We start from the raw sequence: 19304 nt of genomic DNA, 5'->3' as shown, positions 1-19304 counted from the left end.
CTTTAAGTCTCATGTTTTACATCTTAAAAATACGTGTGAATTCCCTACTCTTCATTCAACCATATTAAACAGAAATATTCACCTCAAAGAATATTCAAGGAAACAATATTCAGAGGAAATAGGCTGTGGTTACCTGGTAGGTGCAGGACCTCTGGCGCACTGCCTCAGGTCTCAGTTTAAAAAGAACTAGTGGTGGGGCCTGGGAGGGGGGGGCGTCAGTTAAGATTCAGGTCACAATCTCCCGGTCATGAGATCAAGCTCCACATCAGGCTCCATGCTCAGCAAGGAGTCTGCTGGACATTCTCTCTCCCTCTGCCCCCTCCCCCTGCTCCTGCAGATAATGTCCCTCAAATAATTAATCTTTAAAACAAAAACAAAAAGAACTGGTGGAAAGTAGATTAGTTATGATTAGGCAGCCTTGTTCAGAGATGAGATTCACCACTCAGCCTTGGGACTCTGGACACCTTACCTAAATATTTTGAAACTATTTCTTCATTTATTTACATAATGGTGAAAATAATACCTACCTCACAAGTGGTTCTGAGAATTAAATTAGATGACTGATGTAAGTTAGCTACTAAGTGTCACTGCCTCTTCTCTTCCCTCCCCTGTAAGCAGTCCTGGGTGGAAAAAAAGGCAACAAGCTGTTTGCTGCAATATATATATTTTAATTCAAAGTGAATCGACAGTAATACACCATAAATTCTTATTTTGACACTCACCAAAATAGTCACCTGGAAAACCCGCTTTTTGTGACAAAGTACAGAAGGCTTGGTCACATTTAAATCACTGAGAACTAGAGAGAAATACTAGCGCAAACCGTAATAGACATTACATCCATAAAAATTTTCCCAGTCCTTATTGTAATATTGCACAGTGCAATTGCTACATGGCAAACTAGTGTAGCATGGAAGTAAAAGCAAAAACAAACCAAAGAAAGAAAGCCACAAGTCTAAAATTGTTAAACAGTTAACAGTTCAAACTTAGTAATCAAATCTATATCATTGGGTTCATTAAAACAAATCTTCCTACACCTTGCAGTGTATGATTTAACTTTTACATAACACAAACCAAGATTAAAATTAGTAGTAGAGATTTGAAAAAGTGAAAAGGCTTTTCTACTATACTAACATATTTAAACACCCTGAAAGAAAAGAAAAGTAAATATCAGGGTATTTGGTTAAAAAAAAATTGCAAATTAAAATATTATGCAAATATGCAACTTGGAAGTCATGCAGTGTTTTATTTAAGAAAGCAGTAAAACCAAAGAAAACCGGTAAAATGGTTTTAAAGAGTTAAAGGTATAAATCCAAATTCTCTTGTTGGTATGTTGAATTTAGAAGTTAGCAGAATTTTGACATTTTTAATTTTTAAAACATTAAAAAGCCCATGATTAGAATCGGTTAAGAGCAGTGTACTCAACCAGGGTATGACTCTATCACACTTCACTATTACAAAAACATTTACTGTCCATTTAATGAGACCATCTGAGTCTTGGAAGTGAAATACAGAAAATACGACATTTCAGGGTAGTAAATACAGCCCTGGATGAAAGTAAAACTGCGCCAGTTTTGTACCTGTTGTACAAACAGAAATCGATCCTTTGCACTTGGTGTTTCTGAAACATCCGTGGCCAGCATTGATTCTGTTCCAAGAAGTGAGCAGATACCAGTGATCTGCCGGACCATATAAATAAAATTAATAAGCTGTGGAGGGCAGCAAGTTTACTTAAATAGTGACTCCATAAATTTGCCATCTGTAAATAATCTTTTAAATTAATCTTAGGCTACTCTTTTTTCTGTGTAATATATATGTATATATATATTTTTATTTATATAAAATGCATAGAATTGATTACTAAAAACACTGAAACTTGTGGGGAAAATTAAGTCCTTCATTTTCAGTGTGACTAAAAATGTACTGCTGGTTTTAATTTTATGATCTAATACTGTAATTTTTAAAATCAATGTCAGGCACATTTATTCCATTGATGATTATTAAATAAAACACTGCTTGTGTTAATGGAGTAAAGAAAAGTTTATCCACTATTAGCTTATTGTCAACGCTGTATTAGACTGTACTAGTGGTATGCAATTCATTTATCAAAGAAATGCTGTAAATCCAAAACATTTGAGGAGTTTTACACTCAAATGCTTTGTACTGTTTATTCCAGTAAATGCTGTAAGATTATATTCCAGATTTTAAAGGAAAAAAAGTTAAGTCAAGCCTGCAAGATACAGCTTTCTCAAGTGTCTACAATGCCAGTATGAAAATAAAAAATTAAGTTACATTGATACATCCAAGTTTTTTATATGCAGTGATGAGCACAAACATTAATAGAGATAAAATACTGATGCAAATAACACACCCCAAAATAACATATGCAATTATTTTCCATCATTTACAATACAGTAGTTACAATGACACTCCAAACAGAAAAGCAAAGTAAAAAATCAAAACCCCAACTTCTATTTCATGTAATTAGACTTATACAGAAATTAGAAGGCTAAATAACAACTAGTTAATCACCTAATTTCACAGCTATCTGAAGTGGCAATCGTTATATAGCAGCTTATCTATGATACATTCAAGATAAATGATACAATTTATTACTTGCCCATAAGCTAAAACACAGCCTGTTTAATACCTTTCCTTAAATTCCACCTCTACACTACAATATACTTGAGGTCTATGCAAAAAAGTAGCTACCTTTTATATAGGAAATGGATGATTAAGTCTTTGGTGCTGTAAAAGCAACTTCATTTAAACATAACCACCACCACCAAAAAAGAAAAAAAAGAAAATAAGGGAAAAACCCAAGACACACTTCCTAGGAAAGAAAAAGCATGTAATTTCTGTCCCTGACGGAATGTATTAAATAAGCAAACACCACCAACAAGCAAAACAAGTACTACAATGTAAAAAATACTTAAAAAAAAAAAATCCTCTCACATGCATAAATGAAAAATTGCACACAAAGAACTCACATCTTTTCAAGCTTCAATAGTAAATATTCTGCTACTATTTATTAAATACTGCATGGTTTGCCCAAGCTAAGATGAAACCACATCATGAATCAATGAGCATTTTGCATTTTCTTTCATTATCTACTCAAAGTCATGCCTACTGCACCTCTAAACATTTTATTAAATCCAATTATATAGCAAACACGCCCAAAATAAACTTAGATTGTATTGCAGTTTCACTTAACAGTATATAAAATGCTGTGTTGTGACAGATATCAACTATCCATTAGATACTGAATCAATTTTTCTTAAGCACTACTAACTGCTTGCTTTTCTTGAAGCTAGATCATTCTGAAAAATCAGACAGCAGAATTCAGCTATAGCAAACATGCTGCCCTCTTAGTAAGGAAAAAACAGCTAACAACCTGAAATCATACCACACAAAACCAAAAATGAACATTACTCTATCAAAAGAAAACTAAAGAGTAGATCTGAATTTTAAGTGCTGCAGTCCTCAACATTTATATATAGGTAATAACATTAACAACCTCAAATATTTAAGGCACTATGTGTGGGAACGGTTTACAATGCAGCTGAGATTATTAGAACAACATTTAAGAGCAAAGTCTAGGCAATGTTTTGCCCATGCAAAGACACATGCAAATGTAAAGAACAATAGCTCAATTTCTTAGGTAAGTGACCCAACATTTATACACTAAGACACAGATAATACAATTCACTTGTATGCTGTAATTCTGACATATGTGCATCTGTTGCTCTAAGTCTGTACACAGAATGGCTTCCCAAATGTGGATGTGTCTTGCACTAGTTAGAAGGCAATTTTATAAAAAATAGCAGGAGCAAAACTGGACTTCTGCTCCCATAAGTCACCTGTCTAGAGTTACTACATAAGAAGATACATGACCAAAGACAAGTTATACCAAATGTGCAAAACACATTAAAAGTGAGTTTTTTTTTAAAGCTCAAAGTTGTTTAAATTGCACCCAAGTCTACATGATTCAAAAATAATTTTCTTGTGCCATGGCTAATATTTATTAAATACCATGTTTTTATTTTTAATCAAATGTTTATATCATTGAGCTTCCTCAATATACTCTTTTTGAGTTTTCACATATATGGATACTGGCTGAGTTTTGTTGGACTCAATGGAAATCCAGTATATGCAGGTGATGCTGCAATGTAAGAATGTGGTGGGAAGATTGGTTTGTACGGAGTCTGATGAATGGTTGGGGATGGTAACAGACGGGGATTTATGCCCACTGGGACTTGGTGAACTATGCCACTGGGATGAGAGATATTGTAAGTTGGATGCTGTAACATAGGTCTTGAGGTACATGGAGAGGCTAAGAGGTGGGCCACTGGTGCAGCACTACTGAGGGCAGCTGATGATGGGTATGGAAGTAGAGTAGGCTGTCCTCCAAGGTGTGCATTTCCAGCCAGATGGGCATGCACAGCTGTGTGATTGGGACTTCCATGAGAAAGAGTGAATGGATTACTGGTCACACTGTTAGGTATATAAGCTTGCTGTCTTCGATGTCCGAAGTTTCCATTCCACTCTTGATGCCCAGATCCAAAGTGCTGAACCTATCCAAAAACACAGACAAAAAAAAAGACTGAATACATATTTTATAAGTTAAAAAGAAGGAAAAAAGGGAAATTATGATACACTCTGTGACTGACCAACCACAGCTCTTCTCTCAGATCTCCACTTCTACTTAACACAGAGTAAAATACCAGTTTTGTACATATTAATATTAAACATGTAATATTTACTACTATGTACTATAATAATATAACATTGCCACTACCAATGCTACTGGTATCACCATCCCCCATCACTACCAATCACTACCATTTGTGGAGCACTTATTTTATGGAAAGCTTAACAACCTATCTAAGGTGACATTATTTAATTTCAAAACAACCCTACAACATAGCAATTATTCCCACTAACTGTGGTCCAGATTTGTTGAAGAGATCTGGCCAAGGTAATGTGCATAGTACCTGGTAAAGCCAGGATCTGAACACAGGTCTGACTCCAACATCTATTCTCTTTTCTTTCCCAAAGTTAATCACAATTGCCGGGTACAACACTGACCAGATGGAAAGGACTCAGTAAGGTGTGACTATTACCATGACTGACACAACAAATGCAGCCATCGATCCAGTAGTGTGCATTCTGAGTGGAGGACACTAAGACAAGAGACATACTAAAAAATTATTTGAGAGAATCTAAAAGCCTAATCTTTTTGAAGAATTCAGGTTCTATGGATAATCTGCATGAGACCGAATTCTCCTTAGTACGTGAGATGAAAAGGGAAACATTTCTCAAGACTGCGTACAGTGTCAGAATCTTTTCTCCTCCAAAATGAAACACTGCTTCCAAATGAAACACCACTAATTTTGAATCCCAAAGACTCTTGTGACTTCATGGAACATACCTGACTGAAATTCAAATGCTGCTGCTGGAATGCTGATGTCAGTTTCTGCTGACGATTACCCACCGTGGAAGGCTGGTTTAATCTCCCAGGAGCGGATCGGCCTTTTATTAATGGCTGGCATATAGAATCTGGCAACGAACAAAACAGTAGACAGTTGATGCTTTCCCCTTCTCGTGTAAAGATCAGAAAGTTTTTTAGATATTTTATACAGTACTGATTTGACAAACTTTAAAATTACATAAAGAGAAAAAGCATCTCATGGTTCACAGCACCAAATAATATTAGGAAAGATTTCCTTTCTGTGATAGATTTGGCAGGTCAAGTTGGAAATTGAGAGGTGACTTCTGGCAATGTTATTCTCCAAGGTTCCCAAATTAAGACTTTTTGAAGGGCTAATAAGGGAAATAGGGCAGACTCAGTTTACCTGTGTTTGCCATATGGTCATCGGCATTTAATCCATTCTCTAGTCCCATTGGTGGCACCACAACAGTACAAACAGCTGGTTTGGTCTCTGTGTTGGCCGAGGTCACGAGCTCCGTGTTCTGATGAGTGTCTTCCACAAAGCTACTCTCTGCAAAGGGACTGTCATGTCCCGAAGAGTCTGACGTTGGAGAGCCATCCACAGTATCACAACCACTTTCCTGTTCTTCATCTGACATGCTACAAGAGAGTATTTTTATGAGTAATGTTTTTCAACATTACATCTAAAGTTAAGTACTATCCAGGCTCTAGTAAATTAATGGGAATTTCATTCAGTTATTTCGTATCTAATTATAAATTCTTCCTTGTCCAATAACCTTTTCTTCATAGACTTTCTAGACTTTCACTTTACTTCTCTATTCAGACAGTTAACCCTAATCTTCTATTCTGTTTAGGTACAACATTTTGGGACTTTATTTTCTCTCCTTTCCCTTCCCATTTCATTCTTAGTAGTGGTTTATAAAATTCCACTTTATAGGGTGCCTGGGTGGCTCAGTGGGTTAAGCCTCTGCCTTCGGCTCAGGTCATGATCTCAGGGTCCTGGGATCGAAGTCCGCTTCGGGCTCTCTGCTCGGTGGGGAGCCTGCTTCCCCCTCTCTCTCTGCCTGCCTCTCTACCTACTTGTGATCTCTCTCTCTGTCAAATAAATAAATAAAATCTTAAAAAAAAAATTCCACATTATAAACTACAGAAAATCTTATCAAGACACTATAAAAGAGGGGCGCCTGGGTGGCTCGGTCATCGGGCATCTGCCTTTGGCTCAGGTCAAGATCCCAGGATACTGTGATCAAGCCCCATGTTGGGATCCCTTCTCAGCGGGAAGCCTGCTTCTCCCCCTGTCACTCCCCCTGCTTGTGTTGCCTCCCTGTCTCTGTCAAATGAATAAGTAAAATCTTAAAAAAAACAAAAACAAAAACAAAAACAAAAAACCCTACAAAAGATCCACTATTCTGGATAATTAAACGAAATATAAAAACATAATCATGTGACCTACTATCAATTTCATGTGACATGAAATTAAACTTCAATGTCAGGATTCATTATCTTTAGTGGTAATTGGGGTTTTTTTAACTAAACCATGATCTGAAAGGTCTTCCCCATCTCTCTAAAGGCCTAGCCAGAGGCCCCTATTCCCTTCTTTTCCTGCCTCCCTCAGGCCATGAAAATCTCTCCCCTCTTGGAGAGAGCAGTGATGGTCTCTCTCTTTTTTTTAAATTAACATATACTGTATCATTTATTTCAGGGGTACAGGTCCATGATTCATCAGTCTTACATAATTCTCAACGTTTACCACAGCTCATACCCTCCCCAATGTCCATCACCCAGTCACCCCAACCCTCCCACTCCAAGAATCCTCAGTTTGTTTCCTGAGATTAAGAGTCTCTTATGGTTTGTCTCCCTCTCTGGTTTAATCTTGTTTCATTTTTGGTACGCCTGGGTGGCTCAGTTGGTTGGACGACTGCCTTCGGCTCAGGTCATGATCCTGGAGTCCTAGGATCGAGTCCCACATTGGGCTCCCAGCTCCACAGGGAGTCTGCTTCTCCCTCTGACCTTCTCCTCGCTCATGCTTTCTCTCACTCTCTCTCAAATAAATAAATAAAATCTTTTTTTAAAAAAAAATCTTGTTTCACTTTTTCCCTCTCTTCCCCTATGATCCACTGTCTTGTTTTTCAAATTCCTCACACCAGTGAGATCATATGATAATTGTTTTTCTCTGACTGACTTAGTGATGGTCTATTTTAATCATTCATTTCATACTTAACAATTTGAAGAATCTCTTTTTATATACGTACTTTTAAAAAAATATTTTTAAAAAGATTATTTATTTATTTATTTGACAGACAGAGATCACAAGTAGGCAGAGAGGCAGGCAGAGAGAGAGGAGGAAACAGGCTCCCTGCTGAGCAGAGAGCCCGATGTAGGGCACGATCCCAGGACCCTGAGACCATGACCTGAGCCGAAGGCAGAGGCTTAACCCACTGAACCACCCAGGCGCCTCTATATATATACTTTTAGTTATATTTATTTGTACATTTACATAATATATTTTTATATAGATATACATATTTACAGAAATGTATATATATGTCAACTGCCAAACCATTTTATAAGCAGTTCACAAAAAGATGTGTTAAAACGTCTTTACATCTTCCAAAATATTCAATACTGTATTTCCCAACTAAGAAAAATAGAGAAAACAAATGTATAAAATTAAGACTTAAGAATTTTTCAAATTTTGTTTCCACTAAAAAAAGAATTTCTAAAAGTTGAAATCAAATGTATTTTACTGAGATCTTTATGGTTTATCTCTTCATGTGCTGGGACAGCACGCTGATGAGGAAAAGCTCACTACTTTAGCGGCAATGCATGTCCCTGGCCAAAAAAAGAGTAGGAAAGGAAAGTAAAACCATGCAGATCAATCACCAATGAGAGAAAAAAATCATATTGGATATCTTACTGACAGTGGGTTATTACTTTATTATGCACAAATTCCTTTTATTTTCCCAAAATATTTATTTTGCTGTATATTCTTATTCCAAATTGAAGTAATAATTGTAGTCCATGGAGAACTTGAGGACATGGCTTTTTCTACACTTTCAAAAACAAATGATTCTTTAAAACTCATTTATTAGAAGCTCAATTTTTCATTTAGATGTGTTCTACCACAATAAAAGAAAAGCATTACTTAAAACCCAAGTTTCTAGGGGTGCCTGGGTGGCTCAGTCCGTTACACATCTGCCTTGGGCTCAGGTCATGATCCCAGGGTCCTGGAATCAAGTTCTGCATCAGGCTCTCTGCTCGGTAGGGAGCTTGCTTCTACCACTTCCTCTGTCTGCCACTCTCCCTGCTGTGCTGTCTCTCTATAATATGTATCAAATAAACAAACAAAAAAACCACAACCAAACAAAAAACTCAAGTTTCTAAAAAGTGATCTCGTTAAAAAATTATATTCACGAGAGAAGCCACTGTGGTAAACTGACAGGCACTTATATGCATAAACAACAAAAGAAATTACAGGATTTTCAGCAGACCCAGTATTCACGGTATGCCACCACAGATTCCCTTACCTGTTCGGTCTCTTGCAAGGGGATGGGCTGGACTGCCCTGAGGAGCTGGTGCTCAGAGTACTGTCAGGACTACTTAATGAACACATCCGATCGATATTCAAAGTGCTCTGGCAAGCTTCACAATCCAGACTATCTTTACATCTAGCAAAAGAGGGATGGGAAAACCATGGTTCAAAAATGAGAAGTAGCCCAAATTTCCATTATTTAATTAAGGATATGAAACAGTTCAGCATGCCCTATGTGGACAAAAACCTACAGTTTACTAATAGAGGAGAAATACTATAATAATCATGTTAATTACTATTCAGGATGTTTACTCCAAAGGACATTGACAGACCAGAGGTAAGTCCCAGAAAGGTGTTTTTCAGCACACCAGAGGGCGCCATCACTACGTAAGGATGTGGCACCAACACTACGAACTGCTTTGGGCACTTACTCTCTGAGTGAGTGTCTCTGGGCTGGCTCCTCCTCATCAGTGTCACTGCTAATAGTGATCACACTCACTGCTGGGCTTGGGGAGTCAGCAATGATGATGGTTTGCCGCTGTTTGTCGGAAACTGATGAATCAGAGTCCTGCCGGACAGATGTTTCACAACAGTCTCTCGCCTCTGCTTCTGAGTTACGATTGTCCTGTGTTTCTATACAACGTACTTCTTCGACATCCTTCCCATTTACGATCTTTGGAGAAATAAATGTTGAATGTGGGACAATCGTATTCTGCAACGAATTACTCCTGCAAACAAAGGAATAATGTGTCATTCCTATAATCAAAATATACACATGACATTTTTCTAAGACATTTTGTTAAAATGAACAATGTGAAGCTTCATGTGTTCAAGATCATGTATATAACATACTAACATAGAGATCATTTTATAAATATATTATCTCTAGAACTATCACTGTAGATTGCAGTTACATACATTAAAATGGTCATTTCTTGGTAAATGAGGTATCTGAGTGTCTAAAATTGTCTAAAATAATACGTAGATAATAAATCAAAAGGGCAATAAAGACAATCTTACCAACTGAAAGCATTTATTTCCTCTCTTCCTGGCTCCCATTCCATTAGTTTTACCAAAATACCTCTGAGAAATTGAGAAGGGAGCTGGCTTAGTGTTTGTAACAAAGCTATCAAAGAGGTCATTTTGAATAAAACAGAGTGACCCTTTAGTGTACATGCAAAATTTAAAGACTAATTTTCAAAATGCAGAGGAAAGTTAAACTACGGACACTGACCTGTTGTGGCACAGCTTGTTTTTCTTCGCAGTGGCAGGCTGAGGCCACACAACATGCGCGATGCCCACACTAATTGGCTGCGGGGCTGATAGAGTTATCTGATTGGTTAGAAGAGGTTGTGGCATCACTGAGCTATAATGATTACTGTGTGAAATCATTTTCCTAGGGAGAAAGTTTAGAAAAACTGAATCCCTTCTAGAGCAAGATGTATTTTGCAAACTTCACAAACAAGTATTTTCGTTTTTAACTTACCCCCAGTCTCCGAGCCTTTGGGAACCAGCCACCCCCTCAGAGGTTAACGCAGTAGTTGCAGGAGCCATGGGTGTGACCTGCTGCCAGGCAGGTACGAGCATCTGCTGCGTTCGGCCAGACCAGGTCTGCTAAACCAGAAGCAAAGAAAAGCCTGTGAGTTACAAGTAATTCATCAATACTCCATCTTAAAATCAAAAATACATTACAGTAACAATCATTAATAATTATGTAAAAGTCAAAGCCAATAACTACAGAAGACAGAATTCCCATCCAGATCACTTTCACTATTTCTCAGCAGCACAGGCTGGTATATTACAAGTAGATCAGTGCCTTACTTGAGAATAAGGACGACAGTACATGTGCAAAAATAATAAATTATTACCAACCTGAGAGAGAACTCCGGGTCGGATCTGTAGTGGCTGTACAGCTGGGGCCTGAGTTACAAGGGGAACTGTGTTATCTACTCTTAGTGAATAACTAGTAGGTTTACCGTGTGTTGCAGGAATACCTATGACAAAGAAAAAAGAAAACACAGTTCTTAAATCAAAAACTATTTCTCTGAGTTCATTTACAAAACTCTTTTAAATTCAAAGAATTTCTAAAATTCTGATTAGGATTTTAAAACCATCTCTGACATAAAATGTTCATAGCATTAACAAAGCAATCTATTAGGAAAGTGAGGTTCCTTCTACCTACATAATGGTACATCATTCCAAAAATTGATATAAAGCTTCTCCTTCTACTGCTTTAAAATGCACACCACCAAATCCAATCATTTATTTTTCTTGAAACCTCCCATTCCTTTTAAAGTTTGCTATTCTAGCTTTATTTCCTTTTTAAATAGTTTTGCCACTATGATAAAGGACATGGAAAGGTGAGTCCAGCCCAACATACTGATCTTCTAGCAGGTAATGTACATATCTTCTCATACAAACTCAGCTATGCTTAGAATTCTCTTCTTTAAGAACTCTAACAGGATCTTACACTTTTGGCATCAAAGGAGGTTAAATACATCTTAACTTCACATTTCAATGACTATGATGGTTTACCTGAGTCAAGAAAATTCAGGGGTGACACACTCATTTCAATCTCCAAAGAAAAAGCAAAAATAATCTTTCATGCCTAATATGATAATACAGCTGAGTTTTGACCAATGTGGCTTACTGTACTAGTATTCCTAGGAGAAAGCTACTGAACTCCAAGACAAATATGTTCCACTTTGCTCACCCACTAGGAAAATTAGAAAGCAGGACTGCCAGTCATGTTAATCCTGTTAATACTTCTATGTCATATATTGCAAAAGTACCTTGCAAATACTGTCTCATATTAAACTTTGAGACAATGAAATAGTACCAACTCAAATGACTCAAGATTTTAGGGACGACACTCTCCAAGCTCAGAAAGCTCAGTTATGAGAATAAATTCACTAATTTACAGTTCCAGTCTCCTGAGCAATGACTTTCAACATGGGCTGCCAGATTATTTCAGTATCAGTAGTTTTTGCATAAATGTGATCTTACATGTTTCTGATCAGTCGTAAGAGAAAAATACTACAACTGTTTTATTTTACTACTGAAAAATAACCCTGTAATTTTATTGCACAAGTACATTATAAGTGTTAATCCTAAAGAGAATGTGAATTTGGTTGTGTTTATTTTTCTTCACAGAGGCTTTTCTCCTACCACCAGGGTGTTCTACCCACTAAGCTCCACCTAAAAAGCTAGAAGTAAGTTTAACAAAGATCTACAGATTATTTTTTTTAAACTGACCTCACTCTTCCAAAAAGCATGTCTTGATCAGCAAATTCTCCAAGAAATAAAATATAAGCGTACCCAGGCAGTGTAGATATATGGCGGCAATAGATAATCTTATCAGAGAAAAAAGCAGAATTCACTTGGACAAGGATAAAAGGACAGAGCGAATTCTCAAATCCCAACAAAAATCAAGCTGCCCTTAAATTATCCTCATAATTGATGCCTTATAATGAGAAGAATTCTGTTATCTTCTCTCCTCATGAGGTCTAACTTATTTTATTAACTTCAATGTGGTTAAGATCCCAATTTTCTATATAGTTATTAGGTTAGCTGAAACTTCATCTTTGTTTGATTAGATCTGCTTTAATACCTGCACAGTAGGCACAAAAGCTTAAAGACTGTTCTAGTACAACAGGAGAATTTTGTTGAAATGTATTTGATTCTAAAACAGCAGCTTTCAACCAGAGGAGATGAATAACTAGCTCTTCAGACTGCCCAAATAATGTTAAATACATGTTTAATGTACACTCAAATTTGTTAAATAAGAGCTTGCCTAAATCTTTCTTAACCTTAAAAAGGTACAAATATAGCTATATCTACATGTTATATGTATAGCAGGGGGAATATATGAAAGGCATGATGAACCTATACACTGTACCCTCCAAGTAAAAAATGGAAAGTGGGACACAAAATTTACTTAAAATACAAACTATAATGGTTCCATAACTGCTCCCCAACAGCTGCCCAATAACTATTTAAAATGTTTCTTCAGGAGCACCTGGGTGGCTCAGTCATTAAGCATCTGCTTTCAGCTCAGGTCATGATCCTAGGATCATGATCCCAGGATCCTGAGATCCAGCCCTGCATCAGCAGAGAGCCTGCTTCTCCCTCTCCCTCTGTTTGCTGCTCTGCCTACTTGTGCTCTCTACCTCTCTGCCAAATAAATAAATAAAATCCTTAAAAATAAAAAAATAAAGTAAGATGTTTCTTCAAAATGGACTGGGAGCATATTATGAGTGAAAGCAGTAAGAAGACCAATATTGGGATTTTCTACAGGGATCCTAAAGCAGATTAGAGGGAAAGCTAGACACTATACTAAGACAAGAAATGATGAGCCAACATATTTACAAAACCCTCATGTCCTGCTACAATGTACCTGTTACACAAGCTAACAAGCATTTTCCTTTGTCTTAACTGCTAATTATAGTTCGCAAATATTGTTCTTGACATTTAAAAAGTTAATGAGTCTGCTGGTATCTCCTTTTCCTTGCTACCCTCATTATGAATCAATCATATAGCTGTTGGCATATGTATAATGTATAGAAAAGTTACTAATCTTTTATCAACTATAAGGCACATTCAAAGAGAAAAGATTTCTCTGATGCCTCACTGAATGTTTGAAGAATGATGTTTGACTATGTTTAGAAATGTGTCTCATAAGCCTTTTAAATTTTTGCTACAAACAGAAGGTAGGCTCTGAAAAAAGAACTGCTATTCTGAATCTTGATGAGCTAATCCACACTGCAAGTGAGTGACCCTCAAGTTGACTCAAATTGACTGTTTGGTAAACAGGGGGAAATTATTAGAAAAGAAACTGGGGTGCCTGGGTGGCTTCATTGGTTAAGTATCCAAATCTTGGTCTCAGCTCAGCTCTTGATCTCAAGATAAGTTCAAGCTCCACTGGGCTCCACACTGAGCACAGAGCCTACTTCAACAAAAAAGAACTTAAGAATCTATTTATTAGTACAGAGTAAAAACTCATCTAAGTGAAAATGCATCTGTCAAGACCCCACTTACATGATAACTGATTAAAAAACAAAGAAGCATACATCAGTCTTGCATGCTCAAGTATTTAGAAGTAAAATGCCTATCACTATCAAACAATATATGTATGTTTAGACAGGTAGACAGAGCAGATATGGCAAAATGTTAACATTTGTTGAATCTAGGGCAGAAGGCATTATGTTACTCTTTTTGAACTTTTTTATAGGTTTGAAATTTTTATAATTAACAACTAACAAAAAACAAAGAAATAAACACAACAGCATCTTTAAGAGTGCTGACATCATGATGATGTGGGTGTTTTTATTACTCCCAGCCATGGGTTACTATCACAGGTACTTACAGACCACCCTGGCCCACAATTTCATCTTAAAAATCAACCATCTAAGCGGTTGTTTTTTATCTTTAGTGCTACAAATCTTTCTCTTGAAACCTTGTATGAACATCCAATTATATATAAAAGATGAAAATAAAGCAGAACAAAAACAGCTACAGAGTGACCATGTTTTCACATCTCTTATTTCCAGCTAATCAAGTCAACATACCTCAGTGCTTAAGGCACTGTAGGACATATTAGAACTTTAGAAACATTGCTCAAATCCTTAAATCAAATAAAACTTTCAAATAACCCACACAATACAGAAATACTAGAGTTAGAACTCACCAAGATACTATCTATTCAGCCCATTTCCTTTGACTAGGGCTGAAAACAGGTTAACAGATTCATCTAGAATGACACCGCAAACGGCAGAGAACAGGACAATATCTCAGGCATCCTGATTGAGCACCGACCGCTTTCCCCAACACTATGTAGTATTCCCACTGCACTTCCAAGAGTCACTTAGGGCCTCATCCGGAGTTAACCTCTTGCTTTAAGACAGAACTAGAGGTTAAAGCCTAGCAAAGACAAAATGCTAGGAAATGACCTATAAGTCATGTTTTATCTGGTTATTCCAGCCATAACACTGGCTGCTACTGTCTTTTAAGAACCACTAACAAGTTCCATGGTTTGAGAATTTATGGCTCTTCAAAGGATTCTGCCACTCATATCACTTGAAGTTTTAATTTCCTTTTTATCTAAGTAAGGGACATAATCTAATTGAGTCAAAAATCAATCTCTTTTTAATCCTAAGTTATGGGCAAAAAACAAGACTCTAAAATTTTGGGATAAAATTCCTTTGACCAGCCATCCAAAAAAATGAAATCATGCCATTTGCAACAACATGGATGGAACTAGAGGGTACAATGCTAAGTGAAGTAAGTCCTCAGAGAAAGACAGTTATCACAGGATCTCACAGATATGCAGAATTTAAGAAAAAAGGCAGAGGATCACAGGGGAAGAGCAGAAAAAAAATGAAACAAGACAAAACAAGAGAGGGAGACAAACCATAAGAGACTCTTAATCTCAGGAAACAAACTGAGGGTTGCAGGGAGTGGGGAGAAGGATGGGGTGGCTGGGTGATGGACACTGGGGAGGGTGTGTGCTATGGTGAGTGCTAAGAATGATCTAAGACTGATGATTCACACACCTGTACCCCTGAAACAAATAATACATTACATGTTAATTAACTGAATTTAAATTTAAAAAATTTAAAATTAAAAAAAAAAAGAAAAAGAAAAAGAATTTCTTTGACCAAAATTTAAAGAACTGACTTCTCAGTCACTTTAATGTCTCATAAGAACAGACAAATAAAAGGTACTTACCTAAACATCTGGAGCTGTGATAACAACTAAAGACAATCCCACAGCTTTCCAAACTTGTTAATTTCTACTAAGGTATTTCATTGTGCTAGACACTACAGGAAATATAATTATCATATGACCCATTTTGTTAGTGATGATTACAGTGGAGCCCCAGTCAAGAGAGGAGTGTCACTGGTCTAAAGGCTACCGATCAGCTTAAATTAAATTCAAATGTAGCACACTATTATATAAATATATGCAACATATTTAATTACTAGGTGCCTAAGTTTGTTTAAAAGTTAAGTTTAAAGTCTAATTTAAATCAAAGAGTACCTTGAATAGCTGGGGGACAGATAATCAGGGTCTGCTGAAAGGCATCACCACAACCAAAATGAGCAGTCCCGGCCTGCAGAGGAATTCCATGGTGCACCACTGAATGAGCAGACGTGGTTAATGCCTGAAAGGATGAGCACAGGCAGCATTATCCAGAGCAGTCTTCTAACTGCTACATGCATGCTTTACAAATGCAATTCGAATACACTTCTTAAAATCATACTTCTATTGATAAAAATGGACCCAGAAACTGGTTTTATTCAATTTGTAGAGCTGCTGCATAGAAAGGTAAGTAGGGGATACTGACAGAGTGAAAGGTGATAAAATAAATGAGCTTTAGTCCCTGAAATATTCAAGATTTCACAAAATAACCACAGTGAGACCTTCACCAGCATGTGACTTCTAACAGCTGACGTAAGACTTCCATATACCTCAAAAGCAAAATAAGCAATCATAAAAAAAGGAGTATAAATTATTAAATACTCTAAGTTCTTACCTGATTTCTTAATGTGCCAATTTTAGTAAAATTTGCTGTCAGATTAGCAGTACTGCCTGAAGCAACTGGTCTTAAAAGTGAAGTTTTATTGTGATTATTTGTGTCACTTGAATTTGGGTGGGACTTACAAATATCCATAATATGAAAACAGGACTTTACACTGCAAAAAAAAAAAAAGAAAGAAAGAAAGAAAGAAAGGTAATTGTAGTATTATTTTAAATGTTTAGAGTAGTTTAAAATTTAAAGTTTCCAAAGGAAAAAAATTCTACCAGAAATTTCTACCAGAAAAACCTACACAAGATTGAATTTTAAAGCAAGTGGAAGTATACCTTATATCTGCAGTATTTTCTAAGACATCAAAGCAATACTAAGCATTTTTTAACTAGCACAATCTAGTTTTATGACCCCTGCCCAAAATTATTTTTCCTAAATTTCTAGAGCTCTACATTCCTAAACTACTGGTACAAAGTATATGGTTATCATGTTATTTTCAAAGTCTTATATATGAAAACCATTAGGTATTTTTAACTTTTTGGGGACAGGGATGGGGAAAGTAGTTGGGCTTTATAAAAATACCAATTTTAAGGGTTATCCATAATAATGAATACTAGTTTGTCCCTATACCTTCTTTATTCAGTCATCTAAAAATACTAACATCAGTCATTAATTAATATTAAGTTATATAAATATATTAAAAATATTTTATAAAATATTAAAAGGCGTGGGGTTCAAAGAATTCCTAAGATTTGCTTAAGGTTTGGGTTGTGGTCATTGGGGACAGTATGTGCTATGATGAGTGCTGTGAAGTGGGTAAACCTGGCAATTCACAGACCTGTACCCCTGGGGCTAATAATACATGTTAATAAAAAATTAAAAATTAGAAAAAAAATTTGTCTAAGGTAACTCTGATAAGACCTTCTCAACTTGAGTATATATCTCCAATAAAAACGCCCCCTTCCTTCCACAACACAGAGGAGAAGGTGTGGGCAGGGAAAGCAAATGGTGTGAAAGGAAAATAAAGACTGAGTTTGCAGGACACGTAAGGGGGTGAAAACTGTTAACACTTCCTTTTATTATATACACATACTTGGTTATTAAGGTAAGAATGTCACATAAAAACAAAGACCTTCAGTCATTTCAGTATGATATTTTGGAAAAAGAACACTGGAATGCAGCTCGGATTTATGTTCTAGTACTAGCTGCCACTTACCAGTCCATGTGAATTTAGCCAAGTTAGCTTAACCTCTTTTGACTCCATTTACTTTCATTTAATAAATATACTGAATCATCCTCTAACACACTAATTTTCTACAGACTTAGTTATTTCTCCAGATCATTTTAAAAGATTTTAAAGTGACATACTGGTTGCTATGAGGGAAATCTAGAAGATGTTTCATATTAACAAAAGGATGGTTCAAAGTCTCAGCTGGAGTAATTCTTAAATCTGCATCAATCAGCAACATTTTCTTCAATAGACTAACAAATTCTCTTCTATCAGCTTTCTCAGCCAAAAGATCACTTCCTTCCAAATCCATCACTGTGTTCACCTATAAGATCAAAATGTCAAGTCATCAGCCAATAAATAAATAAATAGACAAGCCACAGAAGGCAGTATATGTTAAAGACTCACAGTTTAAAAAAATATACCACAACACAGGAAAGAACAGAGAACTACAATTATTTCAAAACAAAAATGAGTACTTGAGTTTTAACAAATCTGCAAAATGTTTCAAGGTACCAAACAGCATTCAAAGCAAGGGAAAAATTTTTTTAACGAATTTCCACTTCTAACAAAATATAAGAAAGAGAAATGGTACAGCTAGGATTTTCCCTCTTGAAAAAATACCTTTTACTAAAGCACAGGATGGTATAAATTAAATATTTGATGAAGATAAATGCAATTTAGTTCCCAAGAGGCTGAAACATTACAATCAATTTTGTTTGAAAACCTTAAATACAGCAAGCACTCTGCAGTCCTTTAGATGATGATTAACGTGTGGTGGCATCCTTGGAGTTCAAGTCCATCACCGTAGGCAGAGAAGACTAACAAACATGGCTATGGTACTCACATGCACTATATCATCCAGGCTGTTGAATATGTACTTTCTGGCTTCTTTAGACTTCATTCCTGTCTCTGCCTCATGCTCTTCTAGTGTCTTATTGGACATGTCAAAGAGGAAAAATAATATATTACCCATCATTTGTAAATTCTTTATTTTTTAGTTCTAGCACATTTAGTCTAATACACTGAATAGTCTTAGGCAAGGAATTTCAAAAGAGTAACTACCAAAAACATACTTTTTAAAAAGTACCCCCCAAAATGAGAAGAGCTTGGTTCAGGTTAAAAAAAACATATATATATACTATATATATATATATAGTATATATATATAGTATATAGAGATTAACTTTCTAACCAGTTACTTTTTCATATATATATATATATATATATATATATATATATGAAAAAGTAACTGGTTAGAAAGTTAATCTCTGAGGTTTTACTAATCTCCCAAAGAGCTAGGAATAAATTAAGTACTTGGGTTATGGAGTAAATGGTGAAATTTGGTCCTTATAAAGCTTAATAATGGGAAACTGGGTAGAGAAGATGAAACACACAACATAAAAGTAATTACACACATAAAATTTAAAAAACCATTTAAGATGAGTTAATAATTTTTTTGCCAGGTTAGAGAATGAGCTACATTATTCGGGGAAGGCTTTTTCTCCCCCCCAATTAAAAAGTGGGGAGGGGTCAAAAATGAAAATTCAGAATTAGAAATACAATA

The 19304-nt window shown here is 36.1% G+C and overlaps 1 protein-coding gene across 6 annotated transcripts in view; it reads right to left on the bottom strand.

Annotated features, from left to right (window-relative positions):
* Nucleotides 1-647: 647 nt before the first annotated feature.
* Nucleotides 648-19304, bottom strand: part of HIPK3 (homeodomain interacting protein kinase 3) — a 94436-nt gene continuing 75779 nt past the window's right edge. For 3 of the 6 annotated variants that reach the window (XM_032356373.1, XM_032356375.1, XM_032356376.1), the window contains exons 5-17: nucleotides 18585-18671; nucleotides 17878-18062; nucleotides 16516-16675; nucleotides 16020-16143; nucleotides 10854-10975; nucleotides 10468-10595; nucleotides 10216-10377; nucleotides 10002-10064; nucleotides 9413-9709; nucleotides 8977-9117; nucleotides 5853-6088; nucleotides 5429-5556; nucleotides 648-4571 (exon numbers count right to left, since the gene is read on the bottom strand). In XM_032356373.1, the coding sequence (XP_032212264.1) occupies nucleotides 4095-4571; nucleotides 5429-5556; nucleotides 5853-6088; nucleotides 8977-9117; nucleotides 9413-9709; nucleotides 10002-10064; nucleotides 10216-10377; nucleotides 10468-10595; nucleotides 10854-10975; nucleotides 16020-16143; nucleotides 16516-16675; nucleotides 17878-18062; nucleotides 18585-18671 (2310 nt within the window). In that variant the 3' untranslated portion in view covers nucleotides 648-4094. The remainder of the gene's footprint in view (nucleotides 4572-5428; nucleotides 5557-5852; nucleotides 6089-8976; nucleotides 9118-9412; nucleotides 9710-10001; nucleotides 10065-10215; nucleotides 10378-10467; nucleotides 10596-10853; nucleotides 10976-16019; nucleotides 16144-16515; nucleotides 16676-17877; nucleotides 18063-18584; nucleotides 18672-19304) is intronic. The other 3 variants (XM_032356374.1, XM_032356377.1, XM_032356379.1) reach the window with 3 other exon arrangements.

The sequence above is a fragment of the Mustela erminea genome, chromosome 9 (genome assembly GCF_009829155.1).
Source record: "Mustela erminea isolate mMusErm1 chromosome 9, mMusErm1.Pri, whole genome shotgun sequence".
Taxonomy (NCBI): Eukaryota; Metazoa; Chordata; class Mammalia; order Carnivora; family Mustelidae; genus Mustela; species Mustela erminea.
The sequence above is the reverse complement of the archived record's forward strand: the minus strand, read 5'-3'. Positions and strand labels throughout refer to the sequence as shown.